Source organism: Sphaeroforma arctica (genome assembly GCF_001186125.1).
Source record: "Sphaeroforma arctica JP610 unplaced genomic scaffold supercont1.214, whole genome shotgun sequence".
Lineage (NCBI taxonomy): Eukaryota > Ichthyosporea > Ichthyophonida > Sphaeroforma > Sphaeroforma arctica.
In genome coordinates, this window is record NW_014040344.1 from 6,236 (window position 1) to 26,525 (window position 20,290).

A 20,290-nucleotide genomic window follows, 5' to 3' on the forward strand; every position below is an offset into this window, starting at 1 on the left:
GGCTTTGTGTTTGTTTGTGTGTGTTTATGCGCCTGTGTTTTTTGTGTGTGTGAGAGAGATAGTGAGTGAGTGAGTGTGTGAGTGTGTGTGTGTTCATATACATATGTGTGTTTGAGGTATACAAACAAATTCATGTTGAATTCGACCTTGAAAATCTTTGCAGCGCTAAATTAGGGTATCTGCAGGAAGAACCACAAGCCGCATCTTCTCGATAATTGTGGGTGAATGTAGCCGGCGCAAATAGGCAATCAAGACACTACGGGAAGCACCTACCTAATTTTTCAACCTCTTTATGCACATCTTCCATCCAATCCAGATAGTTTCCGCTGAATTTATCACCTAATTCCATCGATTTCTGTTCCCTGCCTACCTTCGTGTGTACATCCGACACCTTCGCCGACAAAAAATTTTGACGCTCCTTGCGCATCGCCGTCTCCTGAAATTTATTGTTCATGTTGCCATAGCCAGTGGCATCAACTACTAGCGGTTGCCTCTTTTGTATTTTCTGAGAAACCACTCGTGTGCGCGTATTTTGCGAATTGTTTGCGAAACCTGTCGCCCTTCCCATCACCTTTCTCCGACAGGTTGGCGAAGTGTCTTCTTCACCCTTGGCATGAGATTTACGCCTTTTTATCCCGCTCGTATGGCTATTCGACTCATCGTCACCTACTGCACGAGACTCGTCGCTCTCACTATTACTTTCACTTTCGCTTTCACTTTCGTTTTCGCTTTCGCTTTCACGTTCGCTTAAACTTTCGCTATCGCTATCCTTGTGCTCGCCACGTATCTCATCGCTACTGCGTCGAGCACAGCCGACCTGAGGTCCAGACTTTGCAATGAAAGCCTGATCCTCACCGACGTCTGAATCCGCACTATCATCCGAGTTCTCAAACTGCCGCATGAAGCTCTCGCCCAGTTTCTGTAAGCGCATTCTCGCAACACTGTCCGCATCTATTGATTTTTCAGCTTTAAGTGTGCTCTGTACCTTTCTCCGTTTAGATTGCGGCAAGCCACTAGATGAGGAACGAGGTTTAGACTTTGACATCGTTGAGACTCACAATCTACTGTATCCCTAACCTATTAGACTCGAAACAAAGGCACCCCAAAATGTATATTTATTTTGCAAGTATCTCAAGAGTGGCGCTCACAAGCAATTTTACAATATGACAATACTAACAATATGTATGTATGTACAATTTATTTACATTTATAACAGGAAGTACGTCATCACACACGTGTTACTTCGTTTAAATGTGATACATGTACTCAAAAGTAGGGTTTTGACCCCAGGGTCTATGCATTGCCCTGAAAAAAGAAACAGGAGGCTATGGTCTATGCGATTATTTCAGGAGGCCATGTGTAGTATGTATGGCCTTAGGCCCATAAATACTCATAGACTTTTAGCGGCTTAGTGTCCTATTACCTTTAATAGACTCCTACAAGACCCATCATAAATATTTGCAAATAAAATATTTGCTCTCGTCCGTTGTTGTATTGTTTTCTATTTTAATTTTTAGATTTTTTCTAAAAGGTCATGAATTCCTAAAGCAAAGAAAAAATAAGATAAATAACATTTTTTTAAATGTATAAATCGAGTCGATTATAAATTTACCACAACGCGCCCTGAATGCTACGAAGTTTGTGATCGGGTATTGTCAGTTATACCCAAATTTGATAGAAAAAGAGTACAATCAGACCGCGATAAGAGTAATATTTAAAATACAGCTCTTGTGAGTTGTGACTCGTGAGAGTCTGAGAGGTCACAGACACAAATTTTATTTATTTTATACAAACTCTCCGATCTGGCAATCTCCATCATATCTATTATCACTAAAAGCTTTAGCTATTAGGTACCCCAGAACTTTATTTATCCAAATAAGGAATAAATTTATGCCCATTTGAGACCCTATACAATGTACATGAATATAGAAAGGCCCAAAACAAGATTAACAAATTATTTTTATGGAAATCTGGACCGAAACGTGAACCAAAATTTATGTTGCACTTTTAAACCCATGGGGCGCGCTTTCCCAAACGAAACATGGGTACGAAAACCCAAAATTAAAATTAAAATTGTCCCCCTCGTTTCAGAGCTTTTAGTTCCTTACCGACGTAAGCGGTGTTTTATCTCTCTGAGACTCACTTCTCTTCTCTTTTCTTCTTCGTCCTCCTAATTTAATTAAATAGAAAAAAGGACTATGTATGTACATATCTTGAAATCTTCTTTTGCGCGAGTGTGTGAACTGTGGACAGTGTGGACTGTTCAGTGTTCAGTGTTCACTGTGGAGACTTTGCAGAGACTGAGAGTGGGTCCTCAGACTCCTCACTCCTCACACTTCTTGTTGTGTGAGTGTTGGGACTTGGGAGTCTGGTTCTCTCTGGGGGAGAGGCCGAGGGTCGTGTGAGAGGAATAAGTCTTGACTCGTGCTGAGTCTTGAGTCTTGCAGTGTTGTTTACTCTTGTGTTGCACACTGTCACACTCGTCTCGAGAGAGTGTGACTCAAGTCTCAAGCCTCAAGTTCGGACTCTGCTGCAGGCCTGCAGAGTGCAGACACACTGCTGGTCTCAAACTGACAAACTCAAAGTCAAGAAGAGTCAACTATATTTTAAATATCGGCTTCGATTTTTATTAAAACAATATATATAAATACATGTGTACATTTGTAAATACAGTATTGTCAAACAGCCAACTGTCAAACACTTCTACATATCTCTACAAGATCTAATTTTTATTTTAAACAAATAAGATCCGACTCAAGAAGAATTTGAAATTTATTTCTGAATTTCGCCTACACATCATCATGACTTTTATGAGACACGTCATGGATTCAATGATCCATCAAGATGTGAGAGAGAGACTGAGAGAGAGAGAGTAACTTTAAAAAAATATGAGTGAGAGAGTTTAGACCTGGCAGGCGTGCATGGTGACTTTTCACTTTAGAAAATAGTCAATAGAGGATTAGAGTAGAGAGGTAGATGCTCCAAAGGCCACGTTCCACACTTCACAGTTCACACTCCAGAGTAGACTCCAGCCTCCAGGCTCCAGCAGACTGAGCAGAGTGAGTCAATGAGAGTCAGCAATGACTGAGTGATGACTGACGACTGATGAGACATGTATGCCGAGCTGGTAAACGACATGTCTTTTGCAGTTTTGCCTATGGCGACACGTCGCGACGTTCGTTTACGTAATTTTTTAGGCGACATGTCTTGTGGCCGACTCGAGATTGAAGAAATTAGACCCTCTGAATCATCAATATCTGAAAATTTCGCCAATCATCACGGTACCTTTCATCGATTACCAAAGGGTGAGCATGAAAATTCCGAAAATTTCCGACTGTATGTATGACAACATGTCCAGTATGTATATCTAAACGACATACGACATTTTTAGACGACACGTCGCGACGGTCATTTACTTGTTTTCATATATACAGACAACATGTCGCGACCTCATATGTACCAGCCCATTAACTCCCAAGTCCCAAGTTCCCAACTCTCAGAGTCCCAATTGAAATTCCCAAGTTCCAAGTTTCAACACTCCACTGACTCCAGCCGAACAGGCAACAGCCAATTCGTTGAACTCTCAATTTAATAAAAAAAGAATAAATTTTATAAATTTTAAATGCCCTATGTACATTCATATTTTTAATTTTTTTATCTGGTGACCTGGTCACTGACTCGCTGTCTATACCTAGAGTCCGTGGATAAGGAACGCTCCCCTTCACCACCGTTCACCACCCACCGTGCACGACTCAGCATGAGTTCCCTTGAAACAAGCGTATAGCTATGTGCGTTTATTTATATATACAACCCAAAACTTCTACCACAGAATAGTTGTAAATCACCCTAAACCTACACTTCAACTGTCGCAAGTATAAAATTTCATTCGGATGCACATCTTTACAAGCATGTTCAATAGGAGGGTACTGATACTGTGGGCAGTTTTCTTACTTGTTCACCATAGCGCTTTGGCTTATCCTGTCCGAAGGCGGCAGTCCACAAATCCATTCGCCACAAATCCCTTCACGACTACGAATTTCGATCCTACCTTCTCGAACACTAATCCATTCGCGACAACCACACAAAACACATTTGATCCAGCTACATATAATCCGAACGTATTCAATCCCACATCCTTCAATCCAACATCCTTCAACCCAACAGTGCCGGTCACTGGCATTGTACCTGTTAATACTGTGCAGAATGTAAATATTGATTTGCAGAATTCGAATGTGAATTCTGACAGAGGAGGAGTGAGCAGTATTGGTGATTCTGACATTACTGTGAATGGCGGTGTTGGTGCTGGCGCAGGAGCAGCTGCAACGGCTGCTTTTGTATCTGAGAGTGGTTGATTTCCAGCGAATTCCCCCGTGTCACCCGGTAGTCCACTCTTAGATAAGAATAGGGCTAATGTTGATAAACCTGTGTTAAACTTGGTAGAATATACAGCCGCATACCCCACGGGTGTGCTCCCAAATGATCCGGTTAGGTTTAGAATGACACCTGGGAATTTCCTGACGGGCCCTTGCGATGTAAGGCTTACATTGGAAGCAAAAGGAGTACTCACGCTGTCAGGACCTGCAACCACGGAAGATGGAGAGCGTGTGAAATTTGCAGAGTTCTCCGGTGCGAGTTCTGCATGCAGTAATGGAACGAACTGTCAAATGAAGTTTGCTGATGGAACAATCAAAATTGGCGAGTATAGGAAGGGTACAGCAATAGGGCGGGAGTTCAGTCCTATTTTGCGAACAGACGCGGTGGCTGCTGTCATACTTAGGAATGGGGACCTCGTGTTAGTAGATGAAGAAGGGAGGAACGTCTACTCATTTCAACTGCGCGCGCCGCGTGGTTTCTGTCTGGGGACTTGATCTCTAAAAACAACATTTAGCTTCCTGCGATGATCATAAGAAATAATTTAAATAGTACATTTTATCTCGAATTAAGGTAAGTATCTCATCTGTTGCAAGCCATGAGTTCATATCCACCATATTAAAGACGACGATAGCTATAGTAAAGTAACCATGCCATCATATGTTTGACTTGTATTCTCATCGTCTCAACTTGAGAGACGTAGATATTAGCGCAAATTCACGCTCAGGAATCACAGCTGGTATTGTTAAAACTTGAAATGTTATACAGAACTGCACGTTTTAATTCACGCGGCCATTGCATTTACATTTTACCTATTAAACTCCCTGATCGAACTTTTGATTCTTGGTTGAGGAGTAACTAAAGAGCATGCTATTACATGGCCCTCTAGAGATGTTGCAGTCAAAAGGCAATTTGGGCGATTATACAATTCTCGTGTCTGGGAAAATTACCTTTTGACAAAATGCTGTTTGACCCGACTTGTGCAGATGGCCGTGGCTATTATGTAACAACCAGAAGTCGCAATGTTGTGCCGCGACCCTGACGCAGATAAAACTATACAACTCGCTTCATTGCCTTCAAGTTAATAGGCCGCAGGAGAAATTTGAAAAAGTCGGCAGATTGACGTCTTCAATTTTCAGATGCTTATCATCAAGTGTTCTTAGGTCTCTTGCTTATCAAAATTCGATCACTAGCTGTACTACAACTAGTACCAATTTCAAATTTGTGTGACATTCATATTTATATGAGGTTTCATTCACCATTCAAGTTCAAACAACTTTATTTCAGAAATGTTTCCAACAGGTATTCCTTGATGTCCATATACATCAAAATTGCTTCAACCTTTCAAAAAAAAAATTTGCCCACACGGGCGATGGCACTGATCGCACGCAACAGTGCTCATACGTTCATCCTAGTTGATAACTAACCGAAAGATATCCTACCGACGCGTACGGGATCCGACTATATATCCACTCCTTGTCTCACGAGACTCCTCAGCTCCCGACATCCATCTATAAGCTCCGACCAAAGTCTTATAGATCTCTCTGCTCTTCTTGTAGAAAAGAAACACGGAGGTACACACCACTCCCAAATGCTCTAGGCTCATGAACATACTCGTTTGAATCCACCTAGGGGTGATTAGCCACAGAGCTCCATACACAACGGATAAAACCACCAGTATAAGGCATGCGTTCATCACCAGCTTTATACGTTTGGCTTTAAGAGCTGCAGCACGCTTCGTCCTGGCTTTTGGTGAATCATTTATCAAATCCCGTTGTTCGCGCCACACTATAGCTTCCATTTCGTCTTCGGGGCTGTCTCCTACTCTTTCTCCAGCCCCTGCACTCCTCACCCCACTCTTTTTGGTATGAGCGCCGCCCGCTCTTGCGGTTTCGCTCAAAATACGTTGTCTTAGGACATTGAAGTCATCCGTATTATCGTTGCAATCCGACCCAGGTGCTACTGAAGGCGTTTTTTGCGCCTCCAGCAGCTCGACGTAATTGCAGGCCAATGCATGAGCACTGACGATGTCCACATTGTCCGGAAAATGCACTGCAGCCCTTTCCATATCATCGAGTACACCATCCGCCTGGCCTTGCTGAACATTTTCGGACGATCTGTAGTACCTGCATAAAACCATACATGCCGCTTCCTGTAAGTTCTCATTATTGGCATGCATCTCCATTGTGCGCTGCACAGCTCTGTGGAGGCCCGATTCCCCCGATTTCCCATTGTTCTGTTCGTTTCGACAGTACTGTGCAAGTGTGTAGCATGTCACTATCTGTAGTTTAGCGCATTTCAAATTCCGGTCCATAGCCTGCTGTAGAAGCAGATGTACATCCGCCATACCCGCTAACTTATTGTTATCCTTATTGACACAAAACTCATCAAATACCGTACACACGGCCAGCTGCAACGCAAGCGACGTTTTAGCTTCCTCCCTGTTTCCCTTATCCCCCTCCATTTCCTTGCATAGCTTTGCATCCGGCCTATCACTATCAAGAACACCACGCATGGCACTTAAGACATCCAAATACAATCCACTCACACCCAGCTTGCGCACGTTGTTCTCATCAGCACAGTAGCCCACCAAGGCCTCGCAGGCGTAAGCTTGCAGTGAGAGGTCCTGGTCATGAGCGCGCATCGCCTTCTGGATGATCAAGTGCGCATTCGCCCTTCTCACGGCCGTGCCCATGGTCACACAACCGGCCTTCAACTTTCCCTTCTGCATTTGTAGTTGTTCATTCTCAAACACGCGTATAAGAAATACACACCCAACCCTTTGCAGAGCACACACGTGCAAATAGTTATCCATCGCGGTCAGCACTAAGTTCACAACCTTCACGGACATGCCTTGCTTCGTATTCATGCCGCTCAAATTCGCATCATCCCCCGCGAATGCACACAATGCCTGCAGCGCACACAGCTGCACACACAGGTCATCAGGAGAGGCTTCCAAAGCATCCATGAGAACAGCCTGTACGTCCCACAAGTAGCCGTGCCCACTGGCATGTGTGCCTAACTTCTCCATCGAAGCCAGATATTCATCCTCCTTTGTGCTGCTGCGCCGTCTAACGGAAGCCGACCGTCGTGTCGTATCAATTGCACACGCGTGCGTATACAGCAACCGGATAAGCTCACAGCCTATCACCACCACCTGTTTTGCGTCGGTTGGTTTGTGAGTCTCACCTAGACTGATAAGAGATGACGGAGTTAGGCAACTGGCAACCTCCTCTGCCACACCCCCAACTGTATCAGCACGCGTTGAATCAATGTTATGCCCATCACTAGCAGCCACGTCCCCACCCATTCCCCGTAACTTCACCATCTCACGCAATGCACACTCCACGGTAGCACATACATCTCGATACAATGCTACCTCCCACAACCTGGCCACCCTCTGCGCGATTGCGCCCGATCCATCAGTATCACTATCCGTACCTGCTAATGCGAAAGCTATCAGCGCTCGCATAGCGCGTGTGTGCAGCTGCAAGTCCTGCGGGTGCCATTGCATGGTTTTCTGCAAGGCCACGTGCGAGTCATGCGAAGCCGCGCACGCGTTCATACGCGGGCTCGAGCAGAACAAGCTGAAGAACTGGCAGCCGGTTGACTGCACCTCGCGCTTGTCCGGGAAGCGTCTCATGGCCCTCAGCACATCTGTGTCAGCTTTGTTCATAATGATTGAGTCCACTATTCGTGATTGCGCCTGGGATACTCTACTGTTCAGGACCTCGGTGTGTATAGGTACAGGTGAGCTAGACTGTGAGCCATTGCCAACTGTGGTTGCTGCGTCGCTGCTATCAGTGGTGAGACCGTACACACACAGTCGGTGCCAAGCGAGCAAACCACTTGTCTGAACACGCGCATTGCCCGTAAGCGTCTTCATCGCTCGGTGCACACACTCCAAAAAAATCTGTGGATTACAAGCTAATACTGATTCACTGTCACTACCTTCAGCAACCAACGCACTCATCTCAAGCTGCAGGACACGCGTACACACCATGATAGCCCTGGCTTGGATATCCACACAATCGGAGTAAGTAGCAAGAGCGGTTTCAGCGCAAGCGTACACTTGTGCACACACATCCTTCTGTATATCTGCCTCACTATCTGTGCGAGACACGACCATTCTCTCCACAAGAGCGTAGACCACATACGTGCAAGCTAGCTGCACATCATAATGCTGTGGAAACCTGCTTTGTATCCTATATAAAACCGATAAGAACCCTTGATCGAGAAGCGCATCGCATACTGAATCACTGCCGCACAGATAGCCAGTAGCTAATAAAGCTGCTACTACCACGTCTCTGTCCTCGCTACGATCTGCAGTTCAGGTTGTGGTGACATATTAGTTTGCGATAAGCGTGGTGAAAGCTATATTTATCAGAAGTGTTTACAACGCGATTAAGAGGCGTAAACATGAGGCTCCGGATAGAGTGTACATAGAGTGGAGATGATGTGAAGACAAGAAAAATAAATAATTAGGTATGTAATGGCATCCTCAATGATGTCGTTGCAATAATCACAATTTCGCGATCACTAAGCGCTTCCTCGTGCTGGCGGATACGACGCCTGAACACGACAACGGCGACGGCCAGCACGGGGACGGGTTTAGGGTCTTGAGACCGCAGAATAAGGTCTGGCACTTGATACACTGCACATTAAATGCTAATACGTACAGGTTGTTGTGTGTTTAGACGTGCTTACTTTGCATCATATAGTAGACTTTTCGGAGACCATTAACATTTACACTCCACCTCTTCCCAAGTCACAAAATCATAATCAATCCTACATACAAGCCCACTCGCGTAACTTGCACTACAGTGGTGGAGAGCCCATGTATGCCACTCCCGTACCTATTTGAATTAAGCATTTGAGGCTTCTCAGAAGTCAGATAGATTATTTATCAAGTACAGTCAACGATTGACTTTAACTAATGCCGGATGCACGCACTCTCGCATACCTTGCGCCACAGTGGTGAAGTATTCATGTAAGCCACTCCTCTCGGCTCTCTGCAGCCTGCGCACGTGCTTGTTCACATTGTCTCGATCGTACCTAACCGTATACACAGCAGACGCACACCGCAGAATTGTGCGTATATTCGAGGACAACTGCTGATCACTCATGTTCTCTGATATATCTGGATCTATATCTGTTTCCGACTGTGCATCACTATGCGAATTATTGTGTAAACCACGATGAGAACTCCTGTGTGCATTGAGCAAACGCATGATTTCAGTGAAGAATATGGGGTCGTCCACATGCGGCAATTTGGCTTCATAGGGTGAATGTATTAGGTATGGCTGAGCTAACCGGGCCACCAGAGCAGAGGAACGGGCACCTTTCGTCGTCGCAAACTGCATATTGCTAGACGGCAATGTAACTCTTCTTGTACCGATATTCGTATGTAAACGCTCGAAAGTAGTTAAAAGTAGTCAGATATAGTTGAATGTGATCAAATATATCTCAGCTTAAGGGCACTCGCGAATTAGAAAGCGTCCCATACAGGCCAGAAATTCTGTGAATTGTACGGTGTTTGGGCAAGTGATGTAGTTATATACAGTGGGTGTTACACGTTTGTACATGTGTCTCATATGTGTATATATATATATCCTATAGCCCTGTGGTCCGTGGATCGACAGATGCAGGGTATCCATCAACAGTACATGTAAGATGCGAATCACTACACTACACACAAATCACAATGTATATTTATATCTATTTACTTATTTCCTTTGCATACATATGTACTCAGTACTGCCATGACCCTCTACTACTACAGAGAGAGAGAAGAAAGCTAAGATAACATTGGTACTGCTACTACTGCACCAATTTTTATTATTTAATTTTTTGGTTTGATTTCTGAAATTATTTTTTATCATTCTTGGTCCGGCCCGGCATCTACGACATACGAGTCTACCACCCAACGACTACGGGTCCGGGAACAAAATATACAAATTAAAATTTTTCTGGAATTTTGGCGGGAGATGTATGCACTCGGACTTGCTGACGCTCTCTCTCTCTCTCTCTAGAGAGAGTAGTCGCAGAGAGAGCCAGGCAAATGACATAGAGAGCTGAGTGATGACTGTCTGACACAAAACATATATAAATAGTATGCGAATCATGTCTGTTGGACGGTTTGCAAATCTTCTACAATAACCATTCGAGCACATCATAGTGATAGAAGAGAATTGATTTATACACAGTAGTGAATAACTCAACATACTCTGTCCATATTCAAGAACTATATATACGCACAAGTTTATTCAAGTGTGTATACGCATGAGTCCATTCAAGTGGCTTCTCCAGAGTGGAACGCGTCACCAAGCTACTGCATAAAATATTCGTGAAGTTTGCACTGTGCTTTACTTTTTCTGAGCAATGCAGATATCGCTAACAGAACACCACATATAGTGAATAGACTATTTGCAATACTAGTCGCACCCGTTGAAAGTCGAATGGCGACGTGCTTGTACGAATGCCGCCAGCGTGGCATACTGACAGGTGCTCTGTGTGGAGGCTTTGCCAACAAGAAGACTTGTATCCAACACGATACTCTTGTCTCCAAAGCAGATCGACCTTCCGGCCATACTCGCGGTTGCATCCCCCCAGATGTACATATGCGGCTCATGTCTTGTATACCATTCGCTTATATCTCTATGGGCAATATGCAAATCGTTATCTCTACCGGGGCCGAGTACAATTCTTCTCACGTGGCCGTGGACATATGTGAGCCATTAGCGTGACTGCATTGGCAGGTGCTCTGTTGTGCGTATTCATAGCCTCATGTAGTGCACTCAGGCATCCAATGCTCGGTTGCCAGACGGTACATCATCCCTGAGAATACAATATACCAGGTATCCTCGTCAGCAGTGCAGAGGCAAGGCCGGGTTCTACCTGTCTGCATATCCCATACCGAGATACACCGTTTTATGACATAGCTGGCCCGTAAAGCACGTGATCTGAAAACGAATACTTTGCGCAGGGCTATCTCCTTCACACTACCGTAAAGAGCACATCTGTCGCGATATGCATAGCTAATACTTGGGACAATTGCGCCGTGGGACTTTGCACGGGCACAGTGATGTTTTGGCTCGCCTGCAAGGCTTGGGAAGACTACATTGCGTTGAAGTTGAAGAGATGATCCGTTCTCCGTTTCTCCTGCTCGTCTTCCCACTGTTAAAAATATATAAAAGGGGTAGGGACCATTGATCAGTCAGGAATATCTGTATGCTCTTCACGCAGTACTAGTCTATCACATACGTCTATGCGCTGTAGAGAAGTCGGTGACCACCAGGGATCAGGCGTGTGTCCCGAGATAAAGTGATAGATGAGAGTGATTCACAGAAGCCTACAAGTGTACCAAGCAAGCGAAGACTCCTTAAATACCAATTCCGTATCCCGCAGATATGCATATATACAGAAAGGAAGTACGAGTGCGAACACGAACAGATAGTAAGATATCACGAATGTATGTGTATGCATGGTTATTACACAAACGCACATGTATACATGTATATAACACAAATACACACTTTTATTCAGACATATGCCGTTTTGTTGTAGATGTATACGCCCACCACAGACAATTGTTGGGCACCATCACCCACGGCATTTTGCTTAACAGTACGGTATTGCAGTACTTCAGATATATCGGCATGAGCTCCTCTACGTACCTTTTCCCGAAAATGCAGCAGAAGATACAATATCGTTAGCACGCAGCACCCCACCACTAACGATAGACTGACCCATAAGACCACGTTATTTGGGACCAGGAAGAGCTTCATAGTCCAGCTGTGGAGGTAAGAGTAGGATGTCAACAACTAATTATAGTACCAATTCGCTCAACAACCCCTTTCGAAAGTGAAGGTTGAAGTCAGTTAGCAACATATCTAGTTGGCATGGCTAATCAATATGTAGGTGGCATGCATATGATTCTGTGCGAGCAGCCTAACATCGATGGATGTGCAGAGCGTGAACTCCGTGCGTTGCAGTACGATGACTAAAAGCCACAATCTACTGTATCAAAGAGTGAATGCAGACACACGCACACCAGCGGACACTTGATAGAAACAATAAAATGTGAGTTCTTGGAGTAGGTCTAAAAATAGATCACTCCATGACGCAAACATACTCCACGGGTTGATCGGGTTGGTAAGGTGCAATCACCAGTTGAGAGTTCGGAAGCACTGCATTCCAAGTTTGGCTATTGATGACCCCGTTGCCCGTATATGCAATGGCCGTGGTCAGGTCATCGATGTAGTTGGTGGTACGCCCTAGACCTATCACACTATAGCCTGTGTGGTAGAGGGAGGCGAAAGAAATGCAATGCAATTGGTAAAGGAACTGCAGGGTGGACAGAACATCGAACGAAGCGGGATACCACAAGAACACCTTTGCAGCACATAAAAAAGCACACGGCCCTGATTATACATAGATATATCTACATACGCAAAAGAGAGGTTACCCTTGTCACATTCACAAGCATGGAGGCATCGAAATACTCCCCAGAGCTTCGAATCCACACAGATCATTGAATTCTGACACGTGCACGCAAATGCACAATTCCCCATCCACGGCGAGGTACTCTTAGACGTACACAATTGCAGATAATACTAAAATAAAATGGAGCTATACCCCGGAGTGTGCTTGTGGATGAACATAGACGCTGCAGTCAACCAAGACGTAAACTTAGACATATATGCACCCACCGGCACGGGCAGACTCAAACATAGACATACATGGACGCAAACCACATAAATATATTCGGCACTAGGACATAACAAAATCAGGTTGAAGGGCCAGTTCGACAATCAGTTGGGCCACCGGCACTCAACCACTAATTCCCCAACGTAGTTTGACAAGAGTCCGCCCTCTGGCACAATATTTTCCTATTGCGTGATACACCACACAATAGGACTTGTACGAGCCTACCTTTGATGCTCACCCCGTAGACTTATACACACACCTGTCTGTAGCGATTGATAGCATGTCAGAGACTGCTGTGCGGCTATACGTGTCTGGTCTTGTCCGTAGATGTCAACGAACTGCAACCCAACAGCCGCCCCTATAGTGTTCACACCGTAGGGTAACGGGTCAGCGTTCATGTCAACTCCGTTTAACACGGTCACCTGTGAGAAAAGTGCGGAGAGAGAATGTATATGATGTGAATTGTTCCGTTCGAACCTTCACGTAAAATATGCACATACGTTTAGACACAGAGGATACAAGCTTGCTTTCAAACTACGCGACATGTCCGCGCTCAGCCGTAGGTAGTTGGGCTTATCACGATCACAGTGGGACAATGACTGGGTGCTGGTTTCAACTGATATAAACTTGCAATGCCACGTGACACAGAATCAACCAGTGCATCAAACACTGCACCACAGCTCGTGGTCTGGAACATACACGAACCTGCAAGAAGTGAACCACAACCGTAAGCCAAACTGAGCTTTAGTAGTCACGGCAAACCTTAGCCTGTGAATAGGCAATACCACACCCACGCAGTTTGACAAGAAAAGGTTACCCAGCTTCCCAATGTCCTCATATTCACATACAACACACCCAATCACTTAAATAAAGCTCAAAAACGTGAAGTGGACTACGCCTTAGAAGTGGACTATGCCTTAGTGCGCATATCACAAGACGTAAGCACTTGAAACAACCCACCCAGCCTGACGGCAAACACACCGCCCCCCGTTGATCAGTTTAATGTATGTATCCGAGGTGAGTCGTTGCCAGTAACCTTGAACGCAATCACAAATGCCAAGAAGACGCGAATTGTGGACCAATCTTTGCTTCACCATGCGTATTGAAGATGTCACCTTGTATAATACTTACAGACATAACGAGCAACATATTGCTGACGGCCGTCGGTGCAGTATCTGTACGAAAAGTCTCTCCTGAACCAGATATAACACACCCACCCAACGGACCAAATGTAAAAAATCGGTATCAAAGCCCATCCGACGCATAAAAACAGTACCACTCAACCACCGAAACAAATGCTTCAGCAAACGTGATATAAGTGGTTTCGAGGACAAATTGGCGATACAACTCACCTTGACGAAGAACGCATCATTGACCAGACTTTGCTTTAGAATCCGTGGTATGACTGTCCCTGTGGTGCTCTGCGCAATCACCACCAGGTCCAAAATGATGTTCTCCTCATAGTCAAAGAATGCCCCAACAATGGGATCAGTAACATCACTCACGACAGGCTCGATCACCTGGTGAACATGAATTTATAATATATTAGGGATCTTCTCAGAATGTATAATTGCATAGAATTAATGCACAATAGGCAATGGAAGGCCAGCGAGAGGATCAGTCTGGGGAGGGCGTGGTTGATAGTACGTATCCGCAGTTCAAACCGGTTACCACGACATATTGTTTCGCTGAGTGACCTAATTAAATAACGAACTTTAAAGTTTAGAAAGCTTTTTAACCCGGCAACATTCCTTGCCACACCTAGACATATATAAAGCAACCCTATATAGTAAGCTACCTTAAAAATCAAGGCAATCAAACACAACATACCATGGTAGTTTCTTCAAGAGAATGTGCAGATAAAAACTAATTCTGACGACAGTTGTACCAAATTCAAGAAGAATGCGCCGATATTCGATGTTGATACTACTATATTTCACCTTTCCGCGTACAACCTCACGTATAAATAGTCATTCTGATACGTCAAAAAACTCCTAAAAAAGCACAATGGGAGAAGCTACACCAGAAGCACTCCATGACAAAATCCCACCAGAGAATGCCACTAGACACCATCAACACAAGCGCGGTATCATACCGGCAGAAATCCTCGTCGATCGCAAACATTCATCGTGTTTTGATTGATGCCAGGTATATCCTCACAGTCTTGGTTCATGAAAAGCACCAATGATTTCTTCCCGGACGCCGAGACTATGGCTACCCCCACCGCATCGGGAAATCCATCGAAGTCGAGACAACCTGCCCAAAAACCGGAATTCAGACATGTAATATAGGCGAGCATTAAAACGCTGCATATGTATGTCGACAGCACCATAGCTTTCTCCATGCCCTCTTGGGTCCGTGGTTCTGTACTAGACGACACAAGACTATACAAAGCGACGTATAGCAGAGGCAAAAGTAGCTCAGACCGACAGGGAGGCAAACAAGTGTGACAACCAGTGCGCAATAATATCGGATTCAACACTCCTGGCGTGCCCTGTGCTTGGCCACCCGGTGCATTGACAGCGCTAGGCCGACCCTTTGTCGAGAAGACCAGAGGACGACTACATCCACGAACACCACGGCGTCTACTGTATAGCATCAGCAGAGCAACCAGAGCAAAGTGTATCTGGGTTGGAGACAAAAAGGTCAGGAACACCCCAAACAATGCATTCATTTACCTGTGCGGAGCGCAATCGGCGGCGAATTGGTATCTCCAGGTTTATACGGAACGAAGTTAACGTCAGCCAGCACCTGCAGAGTGTAGCGTTTGCCGAAGCCCCAGTTAGACGCCGCCTGGCACCTGGAGTCTCGATCGATGGTGGCTGAGTATGTGAGTCAAGAAGACAATGCGTAAGTTTGAAACCAGTGTATGAGTGTGAAGCCTAGACGCACAGGCTACGACCACGGATGTGGGTTCTCCACCAGCTAAGTGACGCAGATTCCCACTTTCGAATCTGCCTGCTGCGTCAAACAATATGGAGTCAAATTCCGATAGTGCCGTTATGTGGGAGCTATATTAGTATGTACGAGGCATAATGAAGGCTAATAAGACAAACCATCACGCAAAACCATAGAAGAAGAAAATAGTGATTAACAGCTCTTCCTGAATTATGATATTTCGAAGTACCGATCCACATGAGTTGCTGTGGCCAGTACAATACGTCTCATAATAACAGCTTTGTGAGGTCCGAGTAGATCCTGGTAGTGGGCCATGCCATAACATATATCTGTGTCAAGGATGAAGCCTATGTTGATCGTGAGACTACACGCAAACTACTGTTACGTCTCATTAATTCTCTAGTTTAGCTAGGCGCTTGAGTGCGCACCTTGGCGCGACGAATTCAACCCATCGCGAGCGATAGAGCGCTGGAGATGCAAGCAAAGCTCCACTGCAACAGCTCGACAAGAGATGTATCTCGTCCATATACTGAACATAGAGTTAATACCACTTAGATATATTGAGCCAAATAACATCTCAGGGGGTACGACCACCGCCCAAGTGTAAAGAAACACATACCGGAGTTGTACAGGATAAGGACCTGTGAAGTAGTGCAGACGCTGTCGGAAACAGTGCACACCGGTACTACTATGTCCATGGCTCCATCCGAATCTAATGGGTACAGTGAGAATCGCCGCGGAAGAAAGAAAACGACACATGAGGAGTAGAAGTGCAAACCTCGTCTCAATTTCGACGTGAGCAAAAGTCCGAGCATAATGCACACGGAAACTGTGAAGCCATGTTTATAGCGGCACACACACACCTATGTCGTCGAAGGAGAGCTGCCCTAGATTGGTGTACAAAACACCCACCGGCAACTTGAGCAGCGTCCGCGTTGCGCTGCTTATTCCTTCCCCTGGGATATTGAGCCAGAACTCGATTCCCTCCTTAGTGGTTACTACAAGATCTGTTGAGCATTGAGCGGAGCACAGACTAATAAGGGGCAGACTGATAATGAATTGGCGAAATAAGATTGCATACCGGATAATAGTATGTGGTGGGGTCGTCAGAGTACTCGTAATGAAAACCAACGATGCTTTGTCGCTTGCGCAAACATGTCTAATATGTGAAGCTACAACTGATAGAATGGTTTGGTTGTATATGGTGTCCCACAACTGCCTGTATTTATACACATATGTATGTAGTACATCATACACACAGATAAATAGACAGAACCTATTAACATGATGTCAAAATAATATATGATGTGTATAGTGTTAACCTAGAAGAACACACCCACAGGTGCAGAGAACCAATATTCAACAAAACAGCGGCAGTGGATATACTTCACCGGCTTGCATGCAAAAATAGCCATACATACCTGCCAGACAGTCACCGTTCAAATCCACGAAGGCATTGGAGTGTGGGACACTAATGGCAGGCAGAGCTTCTGTTGTGGTGGCATTGACTTCCGATTGCGATGAGAAAACATACGTAGGCTCGCTGACCAGTGAATCCGGATCCGACGACTTATACAGCAAGACTCCACGGCCATTGGTGGGAGACTGATATACAGCACAGCGATAGCATATGAAATGCCGTGCGGGTGAAAGATGTGTGGGTATCGTATCTGTAATGCCCGCACACGTGTGTTTAGAGCTATGTGTGCCATTATAAAACCCGATGTGGGTATGGCTTCAGAGGTGTAATTTCGGGTGTGGTTGTGAGCTGGAATGGCTGAGTGGGTCTGGGCACGAATGTGAATATGGGCAGATATGCCTCACTAAACAAGCGCAAAGGTGTGGTTGTTGGCTGGAGTGATTGAGTAGATACGGATAACTGTGTAGTAGTCGGTAGGTATGGTAGAGTGGACTGGGCAAGAATGTGGATATAGGTAGATATACGTGACTTAAAAAGTGCGAAGGTGTGGTTGTTGGCTGGAGTGATTGAGTAGATACGGATAACTGTGTAGTAGTCGGTAGGTATGGTTGAGTGGACTGGGCAAGAATATGAATATGGGCAGATATGCCTGACTAAACATGCGCGAAGGTGTGGTTGTTGGCTGGAGTGGTTGAGCGGATACAGATAACTGTGTAGTAATCGGCAGGTATAGTTGAGAGGACTGGGCAAGAATGTGGATATGGGCAGATATGCCTGACTAAAAGAGTGCGAAGGTGTGGTTGTTGGCTGGAGTGATTGAGTAGATACGGATAACTGTGTAGTAGTCGGTAGGTATGGTTGAGTGGACTGGGCAAGAATGTGAATATAGGCAGATATGCCTGACTAAACATGTGCGAAGGTGTGGTTGTTGGCTGGAGTGGTTGAGTGGATACAGATAACTGTGTAGTAGTCGGCAGGTATAGTTGAGTGGACTGAGGTAAGGTGTCGAATTGGATGTGGGACTGGTGGTATAAGTGGGTGTCTCGGACTTCGATACCGCAGGCGTTGAGTTGTGTGTGAGATATGGTGGAAAATTTTGCCTTGTAAGTATATAGAGGCATGGCTAAGATGTGCTACATTTCTTAAAACCGTACATATATCATGAGACTTTTATAAAAATACATTTCACTGATAACCCGGTACTTGAAATGGGAAACGCAATGCACAACAAGAAATCGATGCAAGACGTAAATTTTGAGCACATATATTTACGAACTGCAAAAGGTACTAACCCTGAATAGCCTTGAGGGTAGGGTGTCGCACATACAGCTACAAGCATACGTTGATTTTGACGTCGATACACTGCAATGCGCACACCTCATCACGTTGTGATACTGTACAATACAGGGCCGAGTCTTACTTCAGTACACAGGTTTGCACCTAGGATGTTTGCCAACTAAATGACGCTGCACTATCAATTGCTTTGAACTGCTGCAAGCCATACGCAACGAGCATTCGAAGAAACACTCTCATCAAAGTCATGTATCACTCCAGCATTCATAGTCCTTGACCAGTGATGCCTGGCGGATAGAGGCTTTTTACCTGCACAAGAAAATCGTTGAAACCATCTCCGTTGTAATCCAGCACAGCAGGCTGGCCGCTGATGTCTGTGCCGTTTGTGTCGACGACGGATGAGTTGCTGAACCCATTGGCATCTGCACTACCCAGACACAGCCATATCGCAGTGGTATCTGCCTCGGTGTATGTGACCACTACATCCAATCGACCTACATGGTACGATGTGGTTGATACGTGCGAGCGACATTGCTTTAGTGGTGGGCATATCTGGTCATAGTGTTAGTATGTTGAATGGATATCTGACAACGATTGTGTGTGCCGCGGTGTGCAGATGAAGGCGTCATATCGCACTCTCGATTATGGTACGACCCAAGACAGCACGTACGGACAGATAACGGGTCTTGGTTTGAGCTGTATCTCCTACTATCGAATGCTTGCGTATCCGAATCGAGTAGATGCACCCTCCTTCGTAATGGACTACGGATCCAATCCGTCTAAATTGCCTGGCGAATACGACTGTCTTTATACATTGATCTGATTAAATCAACGGCAGTCGAGCATATACTCACAAGCAAATGGTGTGTACGTCCCTGCTAGATTTGTCAAGAAAGGTCTCTCAACGTATACGTACATACAACGCAAAGAATTCGTCCGCCAAACACATCTTTATAACAAGTTACCTGCACACTAATACTAAAACGGCTGCCCTCATTGTGATAGAAGCTGATACAGGCCAGATGTGCAAATAGCTCCTTTGACACACAATTATATCTAATTTAGGACTAGTTTATGACATAGAGCGCACACCGACAAAATCCCATCCAATAAGACATCTGTGTTCAAAAAAATTGTATAACAATTTATCCGATGTAGCAAAATACACGCCACTAGAAACGAAAGCTGAAGCCTATAGTAAATACACAGGGATATACGAAACAATGGGCTCACAGGTTTCATCAAGGTGAATTATTCAGATTGTGCAACTACATTGATTAGAAGGCATACCATCGTTGTTCATATCCGTAGCCACGACATTATGTATGATGGGAGTTGCACTACCCCCTGATCCGGCAACGGTGCAATTGATGGTTTCCGAAACCTCAAAGGTCTCGCCTGAATCACCATCAGAAAAAGCAACAGAAACTACGTTCCCGTTCACGAAGAACAGATCCGTGTGTCTATCGGCATTCAAATCTCCGAATGCAACGGTTATGCCTATACAAATGAAAAATAATTGCCAGTTATGCAATCGAGTGACAAAGACACTTTCACGGCTCGGCATGAAAATAATATATATATTTAAAATATATATAT

The 20,290-nt window shown here is 44.9% G+C and overlaps 4 protein-coding genes across 4 annotated transcripts in view; 1 reads left to right on the top strand and 3 right to left on the bottom strand.

The window, feature by feature from the left end:
* Positions 1 to 256: 256 nt before the first annotated feature.
* SARC_03989 (hypothetical protein) lies at positions 257 to 969 on the bottom strand (the record flags this gene model as incomplete). The annotated part of the gene is made up of 1 exon (XM_014302192.1): positions 257 to 969. The coding sequence occupies exon 1, from the start codon at positions 929 to 931 to the stop codon at positions 257 to 259; it is 675 nt and encodes a 224-aa protein (XP_014157667.1). The 5' UTR covers positions 932 to 969.
* Positions 970 to 3,908: 2,939 nt separating this feature from the next.
* Positions 3,909 to 4,352, top strand: SARC_03990 (hypothetical protein; the record flags this gene model as incomplete). The annotated part of the gene is made up of 1 exon (XM_014302193.1): positions 3,909 to 4,352. The coding sequence occupies one exon, from the start codon at positions 3,909 to 3,911 to the stop codon at positions 4,350 to 4,352; it is 444 nt and encodes a 147-aa protein (XP_014157668.1).
* A 1,285-nt stretch (positions 4,353 to 5,637) lies between these two features.
* Positions 5,638 to 9,734, bottom strand: SARC_03991 (hypothetical protein; the record flags this gene model as incomplete). The annotated part of the gene is made up of 2 exons (XM_014302194.1): positions 5,638 to 8,694; positions 9,335 to 9,734. 2 exons carry the CDS (start codon positions 9,732 to 9,734, stop codon positions 5,810 to 5,812), a joined length of 3,285 nt encoding a protein of 1,094 aa, XP_014157669.1. The 3' UTR covers positions 5,638 to 5,809.
* A 787-nt stretch (positions 9,735 to 10,521) lies between these two features.
* The window catches only part of SARC_03992 (hypothetical protein), a 10,341-nt gene continuing 572 nt past the window's right edge, over positions 10,522 to 20,290 (bottom strand). The window contains exons 2-13 of the mRNA XM_014302195.1: positions 19,982 to 20,191; positions 19,001 to 19,185; positions 17,400 to 17,583; positions 16,842 to 16,985; positions 16,598 to 16,690; positions 15,759 to 15,902; positions 15,176 to 15,336; positions 14,433 to 14,600; positions 13,340 to 13,502; positions 12,506 to 12,668; positions 12,048 to 12,165; positions 10,522 to 11,547 (exon numbers count right to left, since the gene is read on the bottom strand). Of these exons, the coding sequence (XP_014157670.1) occupies positions 11,488 to 11,547; positions 12,048 to 12,165; positions 12,506 to 12,668; positions 13,340 to 13,502; positions 14,433 to 14,600; positions 15,176 to 15,336; positions 15,759 to 15,902; positions 16,598 to 16,690; positions 16,842 to 16,985; positions 17,400 to 17,583; positions 19,001 to 19,185; positions 19,982 to 20,191 (1,793 nt within the window). The 3' untranslated portion in view covers positions 10,522 to 11,487. The remainder of the gene's footprint in view (positions 11,548 to 12,047; positions 12,166 to 12,505; positions 12,669 to 13,339; positions 13,503 to 14,432; positions 14,601 to 15,175; positions 15,337 to 15,758; positions 15,903 to 16,597; positions 16,691 to 16,841; positions 16,986 to 17,399; positions 17,584 to 19,000; positions 19,186 to 19,981; positions 20,192 to 20,290) is intronic.